Raw genomic sequence first — 22,474 nt, forward strand, 5'->3', positions numbered from 1 at the left:
GCACTCCAGCCTGGGTGATGAAGCAAGACTCCGTCTCAAAAAAAAAAAAAAAGTTTCTACTATATTTGTTGTGCCATTGTTTTCTTTCTAATCCCTAATTCTGAGCATTTGTGTTCTCTTTCCCTCTCAAATTACCCTGGCTTATCTGCTGTTTTTATTGTTGTGATACACACACACAGAACCAGCCATGGTTTGCTAATGGTCTCCTGTTTCCTGACTCGTTAATTTCTGTTACCACTTTTCTATTCCTTTCTCCTGTTTTCTTTTGGTGTATTTTATTGGCCTTTAAAATTTTTTCCTCAGATCTTAAGTTGAATGTTTAGTCCATTTATTTTTGTTCCTTTGGGTTTGGTAATGAAATAATTAAGGCTGTGGATTTTCCTCCAGGTATACTTCAGACTTTATCCCATTTGTTTTGATATATTCTTCTTTATTATTTTCTAAATATTGTGTAATTACAGTTTTAAATTCCTTTTTGATCTGGCATTATTTAAGAGGGCAGTTTCTTACATTTCTAAGTGTTTAGGAGTTGGGGGGATGGGGATCTTGTATATTTATTCTTTCATTGTTAATATCTACTTTTATTGCTTTCCTGGTCAAAGAATGTGGCCTGTGTTTTTTATACCTTTTGCCATTTATTGATAGTTTATTTGTGGCTTAAATGTGACCAAGTTTTTACATGTTCCAGGGCTTCCTGGCAGAAGATGTTATGTTTGTTTGTAGGATATGATGTTTACTACATCTATTTCAATCAGCCTTTTAAATTAAATTATTCGGGTCTTCTTTATCCTCCTTGTTTTTGTCTGTTAATCAGTCCTAAACTGAAAGCAGTGTCCTGAGGTTTTCTTCTGTTGTCTTTAGGTTTTTCGGCATCTGTGTTTTATTCAGATAGTTCTATGCTATTTGATAAAATTTCTCCACTCTCATGCCCTCATTGTGGGGTGTATTTATCATCAGGCTCATGTCTTTCCTGGCATAGCTTGATGCCAGTCGGAGTGGATTCTCCTTGGCCCCCTCAGCATTTTCCCTGATGCTGTTGGAATCCTGTCCTCGCCTCTTAAGCTGCCTTCATAGCGGGTGGATGGTATCTGCACTTGGCCATCTGCCTGAGGAATGTGGGTGTGGCCCAGGCTTGTAGCTGGCCCTGCAGGGTGGATTTGTTGTTTCTTGTTGCTTCCCCCAAGCTTCTACTGCACTAGGGGCCTGCTATGGATCAGCTTTCTATTTCCTTGGGATGTGTGCAACCACCTTATTCTGGAACAGGGGGTAAACCCTGTAGCTGGGGGAGAAGCCCAGCTGCGCACAGGCATTCGGCTACATGTGGCCCTGCTTGGCCCTGGAGTGTTCACTGCAAGCGGTGGAGAATGGGGCACCACCTGAGCAGGAGACGGGTTCTCCGCGGAACGGGCTTCATCATCCCATTGCCCAACGCTTGCCTCCAGTCCTCGTCGCTCCAAATGAATAGGTGTTGGTGGTAACTTTCAGCCATATTCTCCTGTGCTTCCTGCCACGCTATAGAGTTTTCTCTAGAAGAATCATGAGTTGGACATCAGTGTATAGATCTTCCTCCAGTCTGACCTGCATTGTATATATTTATTGGCAATGACTTGAAGCCTGGGTCACGGGATGGTGCATCATCCTGGTCTCCTGAGATCACGCAGGCTTGTGGTTCCTGGGGACTCAATTCAGGAACGAAAGCAAAGACCTTCCCCTTCTGCGTGCCTCTGCTCCCCCACTTTTTTGAGACAGGGTGTCACACTCTGAAGTGTGGGCTGGAGTGTAGTGGTACAATCACAGTTCACTGCAGCCTCCACCTGCCAGGCTCAAGCTATCCTCCCACCTCAGCCTCCTGAGTTACTAGAACTACAGACATGAGCCACCACACCCAGCTAATTTAAAAATATATATATTTTGTAGAGATGAGGTCTCACGGTGTTGTCTGGGCTGATCTTAAACTCCTAGGCTCAAGCAGTCCTCCCTCTGCCTCCCAAAGTGCTGGGATAACAGGCATGAGCCACTGCCCTCTGGCCATTCCTCCCTTTTTAATTTTTTTTTTAAGTTTTTCTATTTTTAAAAATAGAGATGGGGTCTCACTATGTTGCCCAGGCTGGTCTGGAACTCCTGGACTCAAGCGATCCTCCCGCCTCCGCCTCACAAAGTACTGGGATTACAGGCGTGAGCTACCGCACCCTGCCTTTCATCCTTCCCCTTTTTAAACGAAGTGCTTTATGACTACTTATAACTTTTGCTATTATTGCTTTGTTGGATTCTCACACCAACAAAGTAGGTCAGGAGAATACGTAGAATTATCCCCATTTTACAGGTACAGAAGCTGAGGGTCACTGAGGCGAAGCTGCTCGTCTAAGCTTATGTAGTTATATTCCTACAAGAGCGGTACCACCTGGGAACCGAGATCACGTGGGTCCCAGTGTGAATTCGTGATGTCAGGAGCGTGCGTGTAGCGGCGTTGGGGCTTGAAACCGTCCATGCTGGGAGTGTCTTTGGCACAGAAATCGACAGATACTACATATCAGGGCTCCCCCTGTTCCTTGGAGAGCAGGTTTATCAGCAAGTGTTGGGAGCATGAGTGAGTGTCCCCCAAGAGACATAAAGTTATAAGGGTAGAATTTTAGAGCCTCAGATAATGTGTTTTTTTGGTTTTGTTTTGTTTTTTGATGGAGTTTTGCTCTTGTTGCCCAGGCTGGAGTGCAGTGGTGCAATCTCAGCTCACTGCAACCTCTGCCTCCTGGGTTCAAGCGATTCTCCTGCCTCAGCCTCCCGAGTAGCTGGGATTACAGGTGCCTGCCACCACGCCTGGCTAATTTTTTTGTATTTTTAGTAGAGACAGGGTTTCACCATGTTGGCTAGGCTGGTCTCAAACTCCTGACCTCACATGATCCGCCCACCTCGGCCTCACAAAGTTCTGGGATTACAGACATGAGCCCCAGCTTCAAGCCAGATTATGTATTTTTAATTCTAGGAGAACGGTGACTCAAGAATGAAGTGCATATGACCACCTGACTATTAATTGACAGAGCCTAATTTCACGGTGACCAGTCAATCCAGTCCTCTTTCTAGTATATTCACACTCCGCTGCTCTGAGTTTGAGGGTGGAGAAGTTACTAAGAAAGATGAGGGAAATTGTTGGAAGGTGGTGGAGAGCCCCCCGCCCCGACTCTGCGGAGGGAGATTGGACCCGTGACTGGCATTTGAAACTACAACTGATGTGGTATTTGTAGCAAAGGCAGCTGGACCATAGTGACCTCCCCTCCTGTTAGGCACATTCCTTTTGCTCTCGGGTTAAAAAAGAAACTCAGTCCCCTAAGAATTCAGTAATTTGGGTGCTGAGGATTAGAGAGATGCCTTCAACCCATTTCCAGCTCTGCAGATACAGATAAGATCAGATCCTGAGGGATGGTCTTCGCCACGCAAGACCTCTCAGAGCCAAAGAAGGAGGTGGGAAAAGGGGCTGCAGTGGACGAAAGGCGGGGGTGCCCGTCTGTGGCCCACACAGCATCTGAGCCGTGTCTCTGTCCCTGCAGTGAATGGATACCACGCGTCAGGGACCCCAGCGCACCCTCCAGAGACTGCCCACATGAGTGTCCGAAAATCCACCGGTGATTCCCAGGTAAGGGGTCCTGTTAAGGGAGGTATAGCGGTCACTGCTTCTGCAGGCCTAGGAAACTTCATTACAAAGTCCATCATGGGAGTCCAGGTGGCTGCAGCCCAGTTCTGCCCCCAGGTAGAAAGTGGTTGCTGTGTCTGGGTTGTTTCAGTGTTCCCTGATGGGGAGAGGGTTGGATGATTGTGGTCTGTTGGTTTTCTAGAAGTCGAGGGTGGTTTGGAGGAGGGGCTGATGGTGATGGGGTTGAAACCATTAGGACAGAGAGTTCCATTCTCTGGTCTGGATTCCTGATACCTGAAGCCTGTGTTTCTCACCACTTTAAGAGTATGGATGTGCCAGACAATTTTCCTTTTCTCTACCCTACCCCTCCCATGGACAGATTACCCAGAATGGAATTTAGTAAAATTTGATTATCTCATTTGATAAAGTAGCATAGAGACAGCTATGAGATGGAAGGAAATGGGAGTATGTTGTACGATTTCCAAACTGTTTTCTCAGTCTCCATCCTACTTGATGCTTATGCAAACGTGTGAGTTAGGCGTCAGTAACAACTCAAGGTATGCATGAGGTCACCGAGGCTCCAACTGGTTTTGTGACCTGTGCAGGCTCACGGGGTTACTCAGTGGTTAGACTGGACCTTGGTGTCAGTGCTTACGGCTTTTCTAGTTGCGTGAAGCTGTGCCTAAAAAACTGAGGACTAGCCTTATTTAGTCTCCCCATAAATTATCAAGAAGATGTTCTTAATGAAGCTTCCAAACTCCAGCAGCCTTTTCCAGGAATTAAAATGCCAGAATCCTGGAGGTGATAATGAAAATGATGACAATAATGATCATTGATGATGATCATGATGATAATATTGATGATGTTGATGATGACAGTAGCTGCATATGCGGTGGATTCTATGTACCAGTCACTGGAAGAAGGAAATCTATACTTAACATAAGGAAAAAATGACTGGAAGAAAAATAAACCGGAGGATTGATTATGGTTCTGTCTGCATCTGAGACCGTGGTTCTTAATCAAGGGACATTTGGCAACATCTGGAGACCCATTGGCTGTTAGTATAATCAGCTGAAATGTGACACTCAGCTTTATCATGGACAAGAGTGTTAATTTGGGGGAATGTTATTAAGTCGTTCTCTTAGGATGCTGAGTGTTGGGCTTCGATTCAGTTCAGTTAACTCTGGAAAAGAATTTGAACCTCAGTGTATGTCAGGACTTCTTATGTTTTGATGGACTTAGAGTGAGCTGGGCCTCTTGTTAAAATGCAGATTCTAATCCAGGAGATCTAGGGTGGGGGCTGAGGTTCTGGGTTTCCAGCCAGCTCCGAGGTGACGCTGATGCTGTAGGTCTGAGGACCACTCCCGAGCAGTGGACTAGCAGTCAGTAGCACACAGCTGGCCTATCGGTCTCCTTCTCTCCTCTGCTCATGTCACCCATCATGAATCAACCCTGGCTTTGTATGTTTCCTGCTGAGCTCCCAGCTTGCCTTCTCAACACAGATTCTGTTAACCTGTTTGAAGTGAAACTTACTTTTGTCTCCTGATTTGAGACTGTTTTGGAAGACATCAGCCTAAATTCTGATGTGGTTCAGCAACGATGACAGAAATCTGGTGTTACCCTGGGCATCATCAGGAAGAATATGAGAAACAGCTCCCTATCCTCAAAATCATTCTTTCTTCCCTGATAAAACATAATCCCTTCTGAAATACTGTGAAGTTGTTACTCATCTATTTTAAAGAATGGACACTGGTATAACTGATACCTCAGAAGCTGATTTAACACTGTGCATTATAAGCCATCGACACAGGGATTTCTTGTCTAGTGTCTGTTCTTGGGGTATCTTGAGGGGTTCTGATTTATGTGCAAGGCTATTCACTCACACATTATTTACAGCACCATAACACTAGACCCAGCCTAACTGTCCTGCAACAGAGGATGGGTAAAAGGGATGATGGCGCTGGAGGTTAGCCAGTGATATTATGCAGCCGTTAGCAAGCATGCTTCTGAAGAAAATGCAATAATTTGGGAAAGTACTCACAACATAAAATAGAGTAAAAAAAAAGTAGGACACACATTGCATATATAGTCAGTCTTATTTGGCAGAAGGAAATCTATACTTATCCATACTTAGGAAGAAGGACTAGAAGAAAAACTGGAAAATGTACGGTGGCTCTGTCTGCGTCTGAGATCATGGCTATCAATTGGGACTTTTGACAATGTCTGGAGACATTTGGATTGTCACACCTGGGGAGGGGGTGCTACTGGCAACTAGTAGGTGACACCAGGGATGATGCTAAGTATCTCGCAAGGCATGGGACACCACAGCACAGAAGTGCTCAACTTGAAAACATGAATCGTGCTGAAGTTGAGAGGCTTTGGTCTAAGATCATGGGTCATTTTATTTTCTTTACACTTGTTGTTATTTTTCAAATTTCCTAAAATGAACACCTTTTACTTTTATAGAAGGCAGATACAATTTTTTACTTAAAAAAAAAAAAAAAAGCTACAAAGTAGGTACCTGTATGGGGAATTCAGGAGAGGCGAGCTCTGGAGATGCAGGCCCGGGTAGATAGTGGCTGCCTATCTACCTATGAGTCAGACTCTTTTTGGACGGTAACCTTGGGAGCTGAGGTGTCATCAGGGTAACAAAAATAAATCATGTAGTATATGGAGAGGGCGAACGTGCGTTGTTCACCAGTCCCAGGATCAGGAGGTAGAATGTTATTCTTTTAGGCTTTGAAAGGGTAACATTTGGATATAAAAGCTACTACTTTTTTAAGTTAAAAATAATTAGGAAACAGGGTGTCCCTGTGTTGCCCTTGCCGGAATGCACTGGCTGTTCACAGAGGTGATCATAGATCACTGTGACCTCAGCTTGGAACTGCTGGGCTCAAACAATCCTCCCGCCTCAGCCTCTGGAGTAGCTGGGACTGCAGGCGCCGGCCACCACGCCCAGCTAGCTACTACTTTTTGTCCTGGTTTGTGAACCTGCAGGCTGGTTATCCAAAAAGGTGCCAAGAGTTAAACATAGAAATAGGTTAAGAAGGTTTGGTGTTTACAGAGAGCTCTACCAACAAAGGGTCCCCAGGTATAGACCCCACCCCAGCATGCAGACGAGTAGATTCACCATCCCTGCTGTCAGTTACCACTCATGATAACTACACTTAAACATCAATAAATGAATAAATGAGCAAAGGAACACTTGAGATGAGGCGTGTGGGGTGGATAAAGTGGCATGTTCAGGGTTACAGTGACAAAACCTAGACTGGAAAGCCCCAGATCTCAAAACCCGGTTGTGATCTCCTTCCGCCCCCTGCTTAGCTGCCCCTCCTTGAGCAAGCTGATCAGGAATATTAGAATTTTGTGGGGAGGGGGCCGGGCGTGGTGGCTCAAGCCTGTAATCCCAGCACTTTGGGAGGCTGAGGCAGGCAGATCAGGAGGTCAGGAGATCGAGACCATCCTGGCTAACACTGTGAGACCCCATCTCTACTAAAAATACAAAAAATTAGCCGGGCGTGGTGGCGGGCACCTGTAGTCCCAGCTACTCGGGAGGCTGAGGCAGGAGAATGGCATGAACCAGGGAGGCGGAGCTTGCAGTGAGCCGAGATCGCACCACTGCACTCTAGCCTGGGCGACAGAGCGAGACTCCATCTCCAAAAAAAAAAGAATTTTGGGGGGTGAGTGCCGGGGGATGGGGACAGGGACTTTCCATGGACACCAGTAACGTGTCCCCACCATACTATGTCATGGGGAGGACTGATAGTGGGTGCCCCACAGTTCCTGAGGGTGCCTGCCCCGCTCCTTCACTCAGCCCTTGGAGACCTGGATGGGTGGGCACAGGAGGTGGTGATCTGGTGCCACCCAGTGGAGGGTTTCAATTCTGCAGCCCTGGGGCAGTCGGCCCGGGTACTGGATAAATGCAGCCCACCTGATTCGGGGGCAGAGGCGAGGGATCAAAGGCGAATCATCTTTTTTTATTTTTTATTTTACTTTAAGTTCTGGGATACATGTGCAGAACGTGCAGGTTTGTTACATAGGTATACATGTGCCGTGGTGGTTTGTTGCACCTATCAACCTGTCATCTAGATTTTAAGCCCTGCGTGCAGTAGGTATTTGTCCTAATGCTCTCCCTCCCCTTATCCCCCACGCCCCGATAGGTCCTGGTGTGTGATGTTCCCCGACCGGTGTCCATATGGTCTCATTGTTCAGCTCCCACTTATGAGTGAGAACATGCGGTGTTTAGTTTTCTGTTCCTGTGTTTGCTGAGAATGATGGCCTCCAGCTTCATCCATGTCCCTACAAAGGACATGAACTCATTCTGTTTTATGGCTGCATACTATTCCATTATGTATATATGCCACATTTTCTTTATCTAGTCTATCATTGATGGGCATTTGGGTTGGTTCCAAGTCTTTGCTGTTGTAAATAGTGTAGCAATAAACACGTGTGCATGTGTCTTTATAGTAGAATGACTTATATTCCTTTGGGTATACTCAGTAATAGGATTGCTGGGTCAAATGGTATTTCCGGTTCTAGATCAAAGGCTAATAGTCTTGCTGCCTTTGCAGAATCGCGTCTTGGTGGGTCCCTTCCCTTCCTGCCCACCAGTGCCTGGGCCTTTTTGTGATCCACCTTTCAATTGTTCTGGCTTCTCACGAACTTCCCAGGAAGACCCTCTAGACACAGGAGAGAGGAAAGAGAATGGGACGAAGGGCTTGGAAACTTAAGGGACCCATTGGAGCGTGGAGTTCAAAGTGGAGAAAGAGGTGAGATGTTTAATCTCCACCACCTCCTACCTACCTCAATAATTCAATAACACATGTTCTTATTGAGCAATTTCGGTCTTTGTCAGGCACTGAGACATAGGTGATATCTATAGCCCTGCGTTGATGGAGTTTTATGGCTGGTGTGGGAGAAACAGTAGATAAATAATGGTGCAATTTCAGCAGTGATAAAGGCTGGAGGAAGTGAATGCTGTGAGAACCTAGCCTGGTGCTGGAAATGTCAGGAATTAAGGTACCTTAAGAAAAGATACCTATTCTAAGACTGGAATGATGAGCAAGGGTTTCACTTGGCAAAGAGGTGGGGAAAGAATAGCTTTCCAGGGGAGGGAATAGCATCGTGGATGCCTGGAGGCAGCAAGGGGGAACCGTGTTTACGCATAGAGACCCAGTGTGGCTGTGGCTTACTAAATCAGCAGGAATAGGGAGGGTGGGAAATGAGGCTGGGGTAGTCTGCGCAGGCCTGCCACGAGGAGCTCAGGGGTTATCCTAACTGCACTGGGAAGCCATTGAGGGGTTTTGTACAGGATCCCACCTGCTGAAGGGATGGGACCCAGATTATTTGCAGGGGGGGAGGAAATGGGCTGAGAAGACATTTGGAGTCGGGGGCCTGCTGAATCACTTGTGAATGACCCACTCCAGTTTACCAAGCACTTCCTGTGTGGTATCACCCCCTGCCAGGCCTCAGGGTGATGCAGAGATGCCCAGGTGGGGTGTCCTGACCCCTGGGCAGGCCTTTACAAAATAAATGGAAGGGAAGAGTTCTCTGGAATCACAGGCAAAGGAAATTTAAAACAAATACTCTTATTATAGGCATTTGCAAGCCTTTGCAAAAGTAGAGGGAATATATAATAAGGTACCACAAATCTGTTAAGCCCAACGATTACCTGCCTTTGGCCAATCTTGTTTTATTTGTGCTCCCATCCCCTCCCCCAATCCCCTTGCCCTCCACCCCCTAGATTATTTTAAACCACATTTCTGACTTACTGTTTTAAATGCAAATATTTCAGAATGTATCTTCCAGGAAGAAGACATAATGATAATACCATTATCATATTTAAGAAAACATTAATTCAATAATGCCGCCTAATATATACACTCCAGATTCCTCAATTGTCTCAAAAAATGCCTTTTTTTAAGAAAGAAAAAAGAGAGAGATGGGGTCTTGTTCTGTCCCTCAGGCTACAGTACAGTGACACCATTATAGCTTGTGAATCCTAGAACTCCTGGGCTCAAGCGATCCTCCCACCTCAACCTCTCAAAGCCTAGGGTTACAGGTGTGTGCCACCATACCTGGACCCCAAATCCCTTTTATAGCTGCTTTTCTCCCCAGTCCAGGATCCCTTCAGGTTCACACACAGATACACTGGTTGCTGTGTCTCTGTTGTTTCTCTCTCTCTCTCTCTTCCCCCGCCAAAAAACTGCTGTATTGAGCTATAATTCACATACCCATACAGTTCACCCATTTAAAGTGTATACAATTCAGTGTTTTTTTACTATATTTACAAAGTTTTACAACCATCATCAAATCTATTTTAGAACATTTTCATCAACCCAAGCAGAATCCCCTGAAGACTTAGGCAGCCCCTAATCTTTCTGTCTCTGTGGCTTTGCCTCTTCTGGACATTTCATATAAATGGTATCATACTATCTGTGGTCTTTTGTGTCTGGCCTCTTTCACCTGGAATTCCAAGGTTCATTCACATCGCGGCATGGATGAGCACTCCATTCCTTTTTATGGCTGAAGAATATTCTGTCATATGGATAGAACGTTTCATCCAAGTTGTTGCCTCAATCTCATTGCCTCTACACTCAATCCCTTACACCTTTTTTTCTTTTTTTTTTTTTTCATCACCTTGACGATTTATTTTTGAGGAGTCCAGGTCAGGTGTCTTGTAGAATAACCTGCATTCTTGGTCTGACTGTTCTCTTATGCTTAGGTTCAGGTTCTGGAGTTTGGGCAAGAATAGCTGGACAGGGCATGTGGGGTTCTTTTTACTGCATTTGAGGGCACAACCACCCAGGTTAGCACCCTACTCATGAGGCTCAGTTTGCACTCTCGGTTAAGGTGCTGACTGCCAGATTTCTCCTTTGCAGGGGTACATTTTCCCTTTCTAATTTGTCAGTCATCTGTGAGGTGCCAGTGTAAGACCCTGTGAGTATCCTGTGCCCTGGCAGTCTTTCCATCCACTGCTTTCAGCATCCTTGAAGATCATGGCCTGAGTCCCCTTTGAGGCTGGGGTTTGCAAATGGTGGTCATCCAATTTCTTGTACATTTTTTATTGGCATTCTTCTGAAATAAATGTTCTCTCCCTTCCCCTTTGGAGTTAGTTAGTGAGTTGCAGTCATTCATTCATATTTGTGCATATTGTCCCAGATTTGGCCTGTGGTAGCCCTTTAAGTTGTTTATGTTCTTTTGTTATCTCTCCATTATTCTCTGAATACTTTCTTACCTCTTGGTACAATAGGATATTCCAAATACCTGCCTTTGAAATTAGTATCAAGGAGCTTCCGGTAATATTTGGAAACCAATTTCTAGCCAGTAGATGTTGTCACTGTGATGAGATGTCATTCCTTCTGGGCCCTTTCAGTGGAGCATTATGAGAGTGTGTGTGTCACGTGTGTGTGTGTGTGTGTGTGTGTGTATAAAATGCACATGATATGTATATGAAGTTGGAGCAGTAGGCACAGGTTAGCAGCAGCACAGGCAGAGCCTGAGATTGCCTGTGATCTACCTTGGCCCTCAGTGGTTGAAGTAAAACACTGCTAATAGAGCAGAGACCAGGGAAGGTGCTGACACCTACACGTGGAACACCCACCCTCAATGCCATTACTTGTATTCCTATCCTAGCCAAGTTATAAGGAGGAGGTGCGACCTCTGCGTCAAGCCTTATTCTACAGAGATTTATACACAGTGGTCCCAAAATATATGTTTGTGGTTGATGGAAATCTTTTTTGCCTTCCTGCAAAGACACATGGAAAACAAAATATTGTCTCAGGTCTCAGAGTGGAGAGATGGCGGAAGATAGAGGAAAGAGTTATGCAGGCTTGGATTCTAATTTCCACTCCTCTATTTACCATAGCCTTGTGACCCTGGACAGTTTTACTTCTGCAAGCCCCCATTTCATGATCTGCAAAATGGAGTTGATGCCATTTAACTTGCTGGGGTTGTAAGGATGAAATGAGATTAAATATGTCAGATGGCTAACCTGGAGCCTGCCGTAATAAGCAAGCACTCAGTAGACAGTCGCTCTTGCATTGCTTCTCCCCTCTTAGCCCCCTCATCACCAACATCATCAGCATCCATAGGTAGACTCGAAGGCTGTTGCCAAGGCTGCTGGAGTGCTGGTTCCCCTCTCTGGGGGGCTGCAGTGGGAATGCAGTGGTGATGGTGGTAATGTGTCCATGACAGGAAGACAGACTCCTGCAGACTGCAGAATCCATCCCATAGGCTACTCTTTCCCCTTCCTGCCATGTATTTGTTTGGCTAGTGTCTGTACGTGAATGAACCTATGGAGAGAGAGACTCCTATCCCTGTCTCTTCTCCTTGGTGACTGGTACCTCCTGCCATGTAGCCTCCGTCTGCCTTTCTCCCTGTGCAGTTTTGTCAAGTGGGAAGGTATAGGGTGGGCCAGCTGGATGAGATGATGCGCTAAAAATGTCTATGGAAGCTGTAGTTGGCCATAAAGTTGACGCTGGCCAGGAGCCCGTTGGGGTCGCTAGAGGAGTTGCTGTAAGTAGAGGTACCTCAGTGAAACCACAGTGTAGATCAGATCCATGTGTCTCTGAGTGAGGTCCACAGATTCTGCAAATCAGAGGTGCTGGCACCACCTGGGACCTGCTGGATCAGGCCCAGCAGCTGAGAGTGCAGCTGGGACTCTATTTTGGACACCTTTTCCTCAGTTGATTCTGATGCACCTCAAAGCTTGAGGACCAGTGATGACCATCCATTTGACAGATGGAGAAATTGAGGCTCAAAGAAGTCAGATTCTCTGGCCAGGGTCTCAAGGCTAGTAATCATTTTCTTGTCTGTGAAATTAATGCTCTGTAAGGTTCATTTTTGCTAGACACCTTAAGGATATCAGTTTTCCTGAGTTGACTTTAAGTAGCAACCCAAGTAAGACTGTATGGGAGTAAGGGTATGAGACCTTAGCAGGGGCATAGTCAAGCTCCCTGGTTTGCCTAATTTGCTGACGGGTTTCTGAGGCAAAGGCTGGCCCTCACCTGCAGATGGTCATTTGGCCAGGTGTCCAGGGTCGTGCTGGCCTGAGGGGCGGGGTGCCCCCCCCACCGAGCCGGTGGTTCCCTCTTGTTGAAGCCCCTCCATCCTTTTTCTGGCCTTTATCTATAAAGTGACAGCCACTTCCTTACATTCTACCAAGGAAGAGTAAGGCCAGGCTGGCCGCAGTGGCTCATGCCTATAATCCCAGCACTTTGGGAGGCTGAGACAGGTGGATCACCTGAGGTCAAAAGTTCGAGACCAGCCTGGCCAACATGGTGAAACCCTGTCTCTACTAAAAATATAAAAATTAGCCGGGCGTGCTGGCGGGTACCTGTAATCCCAGCTACTCAGGAGGCTGAGGCAGGAGAATTGCTTGAACCTGGGAGGCAGAGGTTGCTGTGAGCCATGATCACGCCACTGCACTCCAACCTGGGTGACAGAATGACACTCCATCTTAAAAAAAAAAAAAAAAAGAGTAAGGTCATGCACAAGTCCTGGGGCACATGTGTGATGGCCACCTGCGGTGCCTTAGGGGTAAGCCTGCTTCCCAGGTTGCTGTGTGGCTCAGGATAGGAGACATCCCAGGTCCTGCTTGGGGATCTCTGGTATTGAGCCCCCAACATAATTGCTAATAGAACAACAGAGACCCAGAATCAAACATTCTTTGGAGTCGTAGGCTCTTAGGACACGTGTAGCATTTTGCACTGGCAGTCCTTAATTTTCTCTGCCAGAACGATCCCAGGACTTTGGCAAACTGCTGAGGACCCCAGGCTCAGAGGTACTTGGGACTCTGGTTTTCTTACTGGCGGTGGAAGACATCAAAAGGCAATACAAAGACTGAGTGGAAGCTGGAAGTCGGTTTGGCTGAGAAATCCCTCCTGGCTCACGGGGTTGGGGGAGCGGGGAGTCAGGGAGGTGACCGAGCAGCGCCCCAGTGCACATTGTGTGTATTTAGGTTTGACGTTTTGGACCCGGGGGGTTTCAGAATAAAATGTCGTGTGCTGATTCCTCAGTGCCAGGAGGTGGTGGCCTTAACTCTCTTCTCCCCAGTGGATTCCGCGGCTTCAGGCGGCAAGCGGCACGCGGAACGTTCACCAGCAGAGGGCAGCGGAGGGGTTAACTCCCCAAATCACAGACTGAGAGAAGAGGAGGGGAGACCTGGTTTGGAGCAGTTCTCTCAGAGCCTGTGCAGGAGGCTTCCTTAATTCGCCTTCAGCCCGAGAGCTGGGCGTGGGAACAGCGTGGGGTCAGGGAGACCCCTGCTTGCCCTGGCCCAGAATATGGTGACTTAGGATTCAGACTGAGCATCCCTGAACTTCCCCTGCGCCTCCACCCTCAGGGAACCTGAATGGGGGGAAAAAATGTCCAATATGGAGAACAGCTTTGACGATGTTTCTTGCCTCTCTCCCCAGAACCTGGGATCCTCATCGCCAAGCAAAAAGCAGAGCAAGGAAAACACCATCACAGTAAGTGGCTCCCGAGGGGCGCCCTCAGGGTGGGCTGCGAGCTGGGGCATTTGGCTGGGCTGTTGCCATGGCGATGTGGACCGCCAAGCAGAAGTGATGCCCAACCTGGAAACGGGGAAGTTCCAAAGCTCGGATTTCACTGAAGTTCCCCATCCACATGCCCCTCCCACCTCCCCTTCTCCTGTCAATTTCACATTTCACTTCTCTCCTGGTGAACAAGTGGAAGGAGGATGGCTGGGATGATGCCGAAGCCGTTTTTTCAGGGCAGGAGGGGAAGGTACGCGTGCGGGAGTGGGTTGAAGGGGGTGGACTGTGCTCAGCGCAAGTGATGTGACGTGTAAATTACAGCCACGGCAGGGTTGCTTTTGTGCGGGGTAACTTCTGGAAGATGTCAAAGTTAAAAGCAAGAGAAAGCGTCCTAAGAATAGAGTTCCTAGGAGTCCCTGAGGGGAGCAGGCAGCTTCTGCCTAGAGTGGCCAGCCTGCCTCCCAGGGCGCTTCGAGATGCCCAACCCCATGTGGAGATGAGGGAGAGCCCACCCCACCCACCCCCATGCAGAGATGAGGGGGAGCCCCACACTCCACCTCTGCTCCTCAGCCCTGTGTTTGGGGCAGGTGAGGCTGGACATCATTGCCCCCTGAGGGGCACAGGCCTGAGAAGTGTGGTCGCAGGTTTGCTATTTTGGCACAAGGGCAGGAGAGCAGGGAATGGGGGATCGCTCTCTTAGGCTCCAACTCACACAGCTCTGAGCCATTCCGACCACCCCCGTGGAGACAAAACCAAGAGTGGGTGCATTTCCCTGCTTCATCCAGGCTGCACATCCTGCTTTGGGAGAAAAAGTGTAGGTAAACAATTAACAATAACAATTGCTGCAACTTTTGTGTGCATTTATTATGCACATGTAGTGATCCAAGCGGCTCATTTAATTGTCCATTAGCTATATGAAGTGTCAGTCGTGGAATCAATATAGTATAACGATGATGAACATGGACTCTGAGGCCAGAGTGTCGGTTATATTAATAACTGTGCAACAGCCTGGGGCAAGTTTCTTGACTTCTTCCCGTCTCAGTCAATAACTGTCAAGTGGGGAAATGGGGGGTAGTGGGTGGTCTCTGCCTTAGGGATGGTGTAGGGACTAAATGGGTCCATCCATGGAAAGCACTTAGAACAGAGCCTGCATATAGTAAGTGCTCTGTGCACACTATCATCACACTGTTTACAGATGAGGAAACTGAGGCACAGAGCCGCACCTTGCTCATGGTCACCCAGCTGGGAAGTATCAGGATTTGAAATCTATGTCCTTACCACAGTGCCCCTTCTGGAGCTGGCTTGGGTTCCTTGTGTCATGAGCTCCTTTGGAATGCCCTGTGCTGATGGACGGTGTCTCCAAGGGCTGGGCAGAACGACTCAGCCTGCTTGGACTGTGGGGTAGCAGCAGCCTCCCTGTTACTGGTGGAGTTGATGGAGCTGGTGGGTAGGGGGTGTGCGCAGGCTCAGGTGCAGAGTTCCAGAGGGTACAGTCCCCATCTTCAAATTGTCACAAAATGCCCCAGAATGCTGGGGCACAGCAGGAGCTCTCCAGAGTCTTCTGAAATACATAAAAAGGAGGGGGAGGAGAAAGAGGGGGGTCGGAGTGGGAGACATATTTGAATTCTAGAAGAAAAACAAAAATGCAAAGTGAAAAGCAGAGTGTTATGTCGTGGAGGGTTGCCTTAAAGGCGTTTAGTGATGGTGCCCAGGCCACGGGGTGGGGCACCTGCTGGAGTCCCTCTTACAGCCAGAGCTTCGGGTGTGGTCAGAGGGGGCTGACGGCGGCCCTTGTTGGGCCCTTGATGGGCAGCACACCTCGCCCATCCCTGCCTTCCCTATCCCTTCCTGCTGAGCCGTATCATTGCTTCTCATGAGGGAGTCTGCAAATTGTATTCTGAAGCTTCCAAGACCTTTTTTAAAATGCAGATTCCTGGATGGCACCCCAGACCTTCAGTTGTTTTCTCTGGGGCCAGACTGGAAAATCTGCATTTGAACCAGTGTCCCCCAGAGGTTTTAAGTAAACACTCATGCCTTGGAGAATTTTTTGCCAAAGAAACTGAGCAAAGGAGGGACTGGCCAGAGGTCACAAAACAAGTGAAGAGCAGAGCCCAGGACTTGAACCCAGGTCTCCTGGCTGCCGGCCCAGGACACTTCCCAGTGTACCACCTGGCCTTGGCCCGCAGGTCTCCAGGCCTTGGTGCCTTTTCCCTTCCACACAACACCGCTCTCCCATGCCCAGCCTCTTCCTCTGGGTTCTGATCCTCCAGAGTTCATGGTTTCCCAAGAAGGAGATGCTCAGGGGGAAAGGGATGGCTCAGGTCTCAGGAGGCTGGGGCGTGAACTTCCTTTTCTGTGGTGTGTAGGGATGAGGTGAGCCGCTTCCCGTGCTGTCTGATCCCACAGAGCAGAAATTTCCAGGCCTGGGCAGCAAAGGGTGGTGGATTCAGAGAAAGAATGGAGCTGGATTCTGATGCTCCTTTTTCCCCAGGCTATGGGTTTTCAGGGGACAGACACATGGGCCCCCTGACAGCAACGGGCAGGGGCTGGCAGCCTTGCTGGGTCTTGTTTCCGCTGTCCCTGGTGTGGGGCTGGCAGGTGGAGTGTGCTGTTTGATTGGGAGTGACGGGTGCTCATGGCAGCTCACAGCCCTTGGCAGGAGCATGAACGCGTCTGAATCTAGAGGATTTCAGAAAAGATGACAACAAAGCCACCCGGCCACACCCTCACCTGGAAAGAGGAATTTGGGGACACCTGTGGTCCTCAGCTTCAGGGCTTCCCAGCGTAGCCACAGAACCCGGGGTAGGGGCTGGAGGTGAACCCTTGGGGTCCTGTCTACTCTTCTCTGTTCCACAGAGCTCCGGGGCTGGCTTGTTCCTCTCCCATACCCTCCCAGATCAGCTTTCCTCTGGGAGAAAATTCAGAGCCTGTTGGACTTGAACCCTCAGTTGTCAAACGATTTTCCCTTCTCTGCTGCAGGCAAGGTGGTCAAACAGGCCGTGCAAGAAGCCTGTGGCCTCTGTTCCCCACAGGCTCCTGCTGGGCCAGGACTTTGGGGAGGGGCATGCCTTGGGGCCTCCCTATGTCAGCCCTCTTGGTCACACGTGTGTTCAGTGGCTCTCACACCTCAGCCAGGTGGTTTTCTGGCTGCTGTGTCCCACTGCGTACCCCTCAGAGAGCTTCTGGGAGGCAGCCCTTGTGCTTCTGGCTGCTCCTGTGCGGAAAAGCCCTGCAGGAACCCCAGCTGCACAGTGGACCCCAGCAGTTGGGGAGGGATGGGGGTGTCACTCCATTTACCTGAGGGTTGGAGAAAACAGAGTTGGTGCAAGAGCGAAGACGCGGCTTTGTTGAGGACACTGGTCTCTGGGGAAGTGAGGGTGGGACTGCCTGCTGGAACTTGCCCTGAGCAGTACACATGGAGAGGCGTGCCCCTCTCTGGCTCCCTCTTGAGCACCCTTCCTTTTTGAGCCCCTGCCTTTGGTGGGGACCTGGCACATTTATACCTCAGTGTGTTGGAAAGGTAGTGTGACAGAGGCTAAGAGCCTAGACTGAAGCCGGCTTGCGTGGGTTCAGACCCTGGGTCCACCTATTCCATGCACAAACTGTGTGATCTTGCATAAGTGACTTAGCCTCTCTGTGCCTCAGTTTCCTTATCTGTAAAATGGGGATAATAATAGCACCTGCCTTGCAGGGCTGTTGTGAGGATTCAATGAGCTAATACATGTAAAACGCTGAGAACTGTGGCTGGCACATTATTTGCTTTTGTTGAACAAACAGAAAGTGGATCTTTAGGATGGCAGTGAAGCTCCTGCTATGCCTGGGAGGCCTTGGGAGGAGGATGAGGTCTTTCCAGAGGTGCAGCTGGACCCTGGTATTAACCATCAGGAAAATGTAACCGGGGGGAGGACAGGAATCCACATGTGGAAAGTCCTGTCCCACCTTCTCTTCCCTCCTTGGGCTTTGGAGCACTGCAGGATGGAGCTACGTGGCCCTCTCAGCCCTTCTGATCCAGGGACGTAGGAGCCTTGACTTTGAGGTCTGGATGTCACAGAAGGACACAGCAAGGATAAAAGTGGTGGCCCAGGAATTAGGAAGCTGGTTCTAGACCCTGCTCTGCCACTTATAGTGAACTAAACGTTCTGTGTCTCAGTTTCCTCATCTGTGCATGCGTTTGCACTAGACCATTGCAAATAAACATCGAGGCTCCAATTGCTTCCAGGACATCTGCGCACACACACCTCTCACCATGCCCCTCTGCTGCCACTGCCTCCCTCTCTCTGAAGGGACTGTTCTTCCATCTTCCATCCCAATGGATGGAAACATGCTTCCTCTCCACCCAGGTCAGTCAACTCAGGGTTTTCTCAGCCTCAGCACCATTGATCTTTTGGGTTGGATAGCACTTTGTTGTGGGGAGCTGTCCCGTGCATTGTAGATGTGTATCACCTTCCCTGGCCCCTACCAACCAGAGGCCAATAGCATCCACCCTCGACCCCACACAGCTGTGACAACCAAAAATGTCTCCACGTTGCTAGATGTTTCTGGGGTGGGGGAAAAATTGTCCCTGGATGGGCATCACTGAATTGACTTCATGGTGCTGTCAAGGCTACCTGTAGAGTATCCCAGGCTTCTTCTAATCCCCTCTTGACTATGCTGCTCCCAGCTGCTATCATGACCCCTCACCCCCCATCCCCCATCACTGCAGACTGCCCTGATGGCCACAGTCGCGTTCTCCCTCCACTGCATCCTCTATGCTGTAGTGGGGGTGCTCACCCCAGACAGCAGCCTGATTAATTGTTACTCTCCTGCAGGGTGCTTCTGTGGCCCCCGCTGTCCTGCTGCCTTCAGGACAGACCTTGGCACCCCTGCAAGACCCCCTCTCAGCTCAGTCTTGTCTACCCCCTGACTCAGGAGCAGCCAGAAGCACAAGGGCTGCCTTCCAGAAGCTCTCTGAGGGGTATGCAGTGGGACACAGCTCAGCCAAACCGAGCAACATGGTCCCCACCTGTAGGGCATATCCTCTCATCCTGGGTCCTTTCCCTTCCTGCAGTACCCTTCTCACCTTCCCACCCCTCTGTCTGCCTGGGCCCTACTATTATTACCTAAATCTAAGATTCCTCCCCTGGACCCTCAGTCCTTCCAGTAACCTCAGCACCTCAGGCTTACTCCACTGGCAGGTTTATCCCAAAGAATTACAGTGACTTATTTACGGAACTGTTGAGAGCAGAGATGACGCCTTACATTCCTAGCCTCCGGCCACTGCACCAAGAAACATCTCCTGAGCACCCACTATGTACCCAACACTGCAGGAGTGGCAGAAGCAGCAGGGTGATGAGTCCTTAATGAGTCCTCACATTCTACTGCCTTTACTCTTCTGCCCCAACCTGTTTTCTGTTCCTGCATTCGTTTGCTAAGGATAATGGCTTCCAGCTCCATCCATGTCCCTGCAAAGGACTTGATCTTATTCTTTGTTACAGCTGCATAGTATTTCATGTTGTATATGTACCACATTTCCTTTACATCTAGTATATCGTTGATGGGCATTTAAGTTGATTCCATGTTTTTGCTATTGTGAATAGTGCTGCAATGAACATATGCGTACATGTGTCTTTATGTAGAAAGATTTATATTCCTTTGGGTATATACCCAGTAATGGGATTGCTGGGTCGAATGATAGTTCTGTTTTTAGTTCTTTGAGGAATCACCACATTGCTTTCCACATGGTTGAACTAATTTACGCTCCCTCCAACTGTGTATAAGTGTTCCCTTTTCTCTGCAACCTTGCCAGCACCTGTTATTTTTTGACCTTTTTAATTATAGCCATTCTGATTGGCATGCCATGATATCTCATTGTGGTTTTGATTTGCCTTTCTTTAATGATTAGCGGTGATGAGCATTTTTGCATATGCTTGTTGGCTGCACATATGTCTTCTTTTGAAAAGTGTCTGGGCCGGGTGCGGTGGCTCACGCCTGTAATCCCAACACTTTGGGAGGCCAAGGTGGGTGGATCACCTGAAGGTCAGGAGTTCGAGACCAGCCTGACCAACATGGTGAAACCCTGTCTCTACTAAAAATACAAAAATTAGCCAGGCATGGTGGCAGGCACCTGTAATCCCAGCTACTCGCGAGGCTGAGGCAGGAGAATCGCTTGAACCCGGGAGGCGGAGGTTGCAGTGAGCTGAGATCATGCCATTGCACTCCAGCCTTGGCGACAAGAGCAAAACTTTGTCTCGAAAAAAAAAAAGAAAAAGAAAAGTGTCTGTTCATGTCCTTTGCCCACTTGCCATGTAGGATCTTAAGAGCAGGGCTCTGTGGCTTGTTTATCTGTGTGTCTTCATTGTGGTGGGCACAAGGTCTCCCCCAGGGGCTGCCCCTGTCCCTGCTAAATGGATCACGAATGCTGGTTCTCAAAGTGTGGTCCCTGGACCTTCAGCATCACTTGAGAGCTCAGACCCCATCCAGAGCTCCTGAATCAGACAGTGGGGGGTGGGACCCAGCAACCCATGTCCTCTAGGTGACTCTGAGGCATGTTCATCCTTGACTCTGGGACAAGAAGGGGACTGAGTGGTACTTAGGTGGGTCTCAGTCCTCCTCAGGACTTCCATGGCCTTTTAGGTGGTTGGCTTGGTGCCAGCCAGGATGCATCATTGAAGGGGCTGTCCTTGGTACCGTCTCCTCTTCCGGCTAGCAGTCTGTCTGCACAGGCCTCCTGGGGTGCACGGTGGCATCCTCACTCTGAGGGTAAGTCAACTCAGGAAGATTCTAGGGGGAACAAGACTGGCCAAGACCCATTTCTCCTCCTGCCTGCCCCACGTTTTGGCCAAGCCTCTTCCTGACATGGGAAAGTCCTTTCTTCTTGTTTTGTTTTGAGACAGAGTTTTGCTCTTGTTGCCCAGGCTGGAATGATGCAATGGCGCAATCTTGGCTCACTGCAACCTCCACCTCCCAGGTTCAAGCGATTCTCCTGCCTCAGCCTTCCCAAGTAGCTGGGATTATAGGCGTGTGCCACCAAGCCTGGCTAATTTTGTTTTTTTAGTAGAGATGGGGTTTCTCCATGTGGGTCAGGCTGGTCTCCAACTCCCGACCTCAGGTGATCCACCCATCTCGGCTTCCCAAAGTGCTGGGATTACAGGCGTGAGCCACCGCACCTGGCCAGGAAAGTCCTTTCTTTGTAGGGAAATGTTTCCCCGACAAGAGGGCAAGGCCAAGAGCAGTTTGAGTGAGGAAAGACGAGGGAAAGGGGAGAGATGCCCGCAGGGCAGGCCACTCCAGAAGCATTCAGACCCACCTCTGAGTACCCACAACTCTACTCGTTCCATCATTCTTAGTGCTCAATTTACTTTAATGTCATAGTTAATTTATCATTAAATTTGATGGAAATTTTCATGGACTGCATTATTCAGCAACATAAAGATGGACTGTGATGACTGTGATTTGTTGAAATAAGAATAATTGGAATACAAAATAAGGAATCTGTGCACTTTTGAAATCCGTCCCTTGTTTTCATGATTGCCTGCTTGGCAGTGGGTTGTGGAGGCGCAGGAAGGAAGGAGACTTGTCTCTGGACACACCTTGGGGACTCGCCCGAAACCAAGGCTTGGGGCTTTCTGCTGCTGGCCTCAAGAACTGGCCCTCCCTTCTCTCACTGAGGCTGCTGACGCCTGGGAGAAAACTCCCCAGCCTCAGCTGATCTTCATCTAGCCTTTGTTTTTTTAATCCATCACAGTGCTAATTTTTTAGAGTTCAGGAAGCTGTGTAACTTTTTTTTTTTTTTTGAGACACAGTCTCGCCCTGTCGCCCAGGCTGGAGTGCAATGGCGCGATCTCGGCTCACTGCAACCTCCACCTCCCGGGTTCAAACAATTCTCCTGCCTCAGCCTCTCGAGTAGCTGGGATTACAGGCGCCCACCACCATGCCCGGCTAATTTTTGTATTTTTAGTAGAGACACGGTTTCACTATGTTGGCCAGGCTGGTCTCCAACTTCTGACCTTGTGATCCGCACACCTGGGCCTCCCAGATTGCTAGGATTACAGGCGTGAGCCACCACACCCTGCCACAAGGTGCCTTTTAAAAAAACTATCTTGATTTTCCCCACTTATCATTAGATTCAGATTAAATATTTTTGACAGGATTTTTTTTAACTTAGGCTAAAGTGCAGTGATATAATCATAGCTCACTGCAGCCTCAACCTCCCAGGCTCAAGAGATCCTCCTGCTTCAGCCTCCCAAGTAGCTGGGACTACAGGTGTGTGCCACCATACCTGGCTAGTTTTGTTTTTTATTTTTTGTAGAGACAAGGTTGTGCTATGTTGCCCAGGCTGGTCTTGAACTCCTGAGCTCAAGCGATCCGCCCG

General features: G+C 48.7%; 1 protein-coding gene across 10 annotated transcripts in view; it reads left to right on the plus strand.

Annotated features, from left to right (window-relative positions):
• The window catches only part of GAS7 (growth arrest specific 7), a 288,280-nt gene that overhangs the window by 226,276 nt on the left and 39,530 nt on the right, over nt 1–22,474 (plus strand). For 9 of the 10 annotated variants that reach the window (XM_003315659.6, XM_063799747.1, XM_016932391.4 and 6 more), the window contains 2 exons: nt 3,543–3,628; nt 14,044–14,097. In XM_003315659.6, the coding sequence (XP_003315707.2) occupies nt 3,543–3,628; nt 14,044–14,097 (140 nt within the window). The remainder of the gene's footprint in view (nt 1–3,542; nt 3,629–14,043; nt 14,098–22,474) is intronic. The other variant, XM_054671054.2, reaches the window with a different exon arrangement.

Source organism: Pan troglodytes, chromosome 19 (genome assembly GCF_028858775.2).
Source record: "Pan troglodytes isolate AG18354 chromosome 19, NHGRI_mPanTro3-v2.0_pri, whole genome shotgun sequence".
Classification (NCBI taxonomy): Eukaryota; Metazoa; Chordata; class Mammalia; order Primates; family Hominidae; genus Pan; species Pan troglodytes.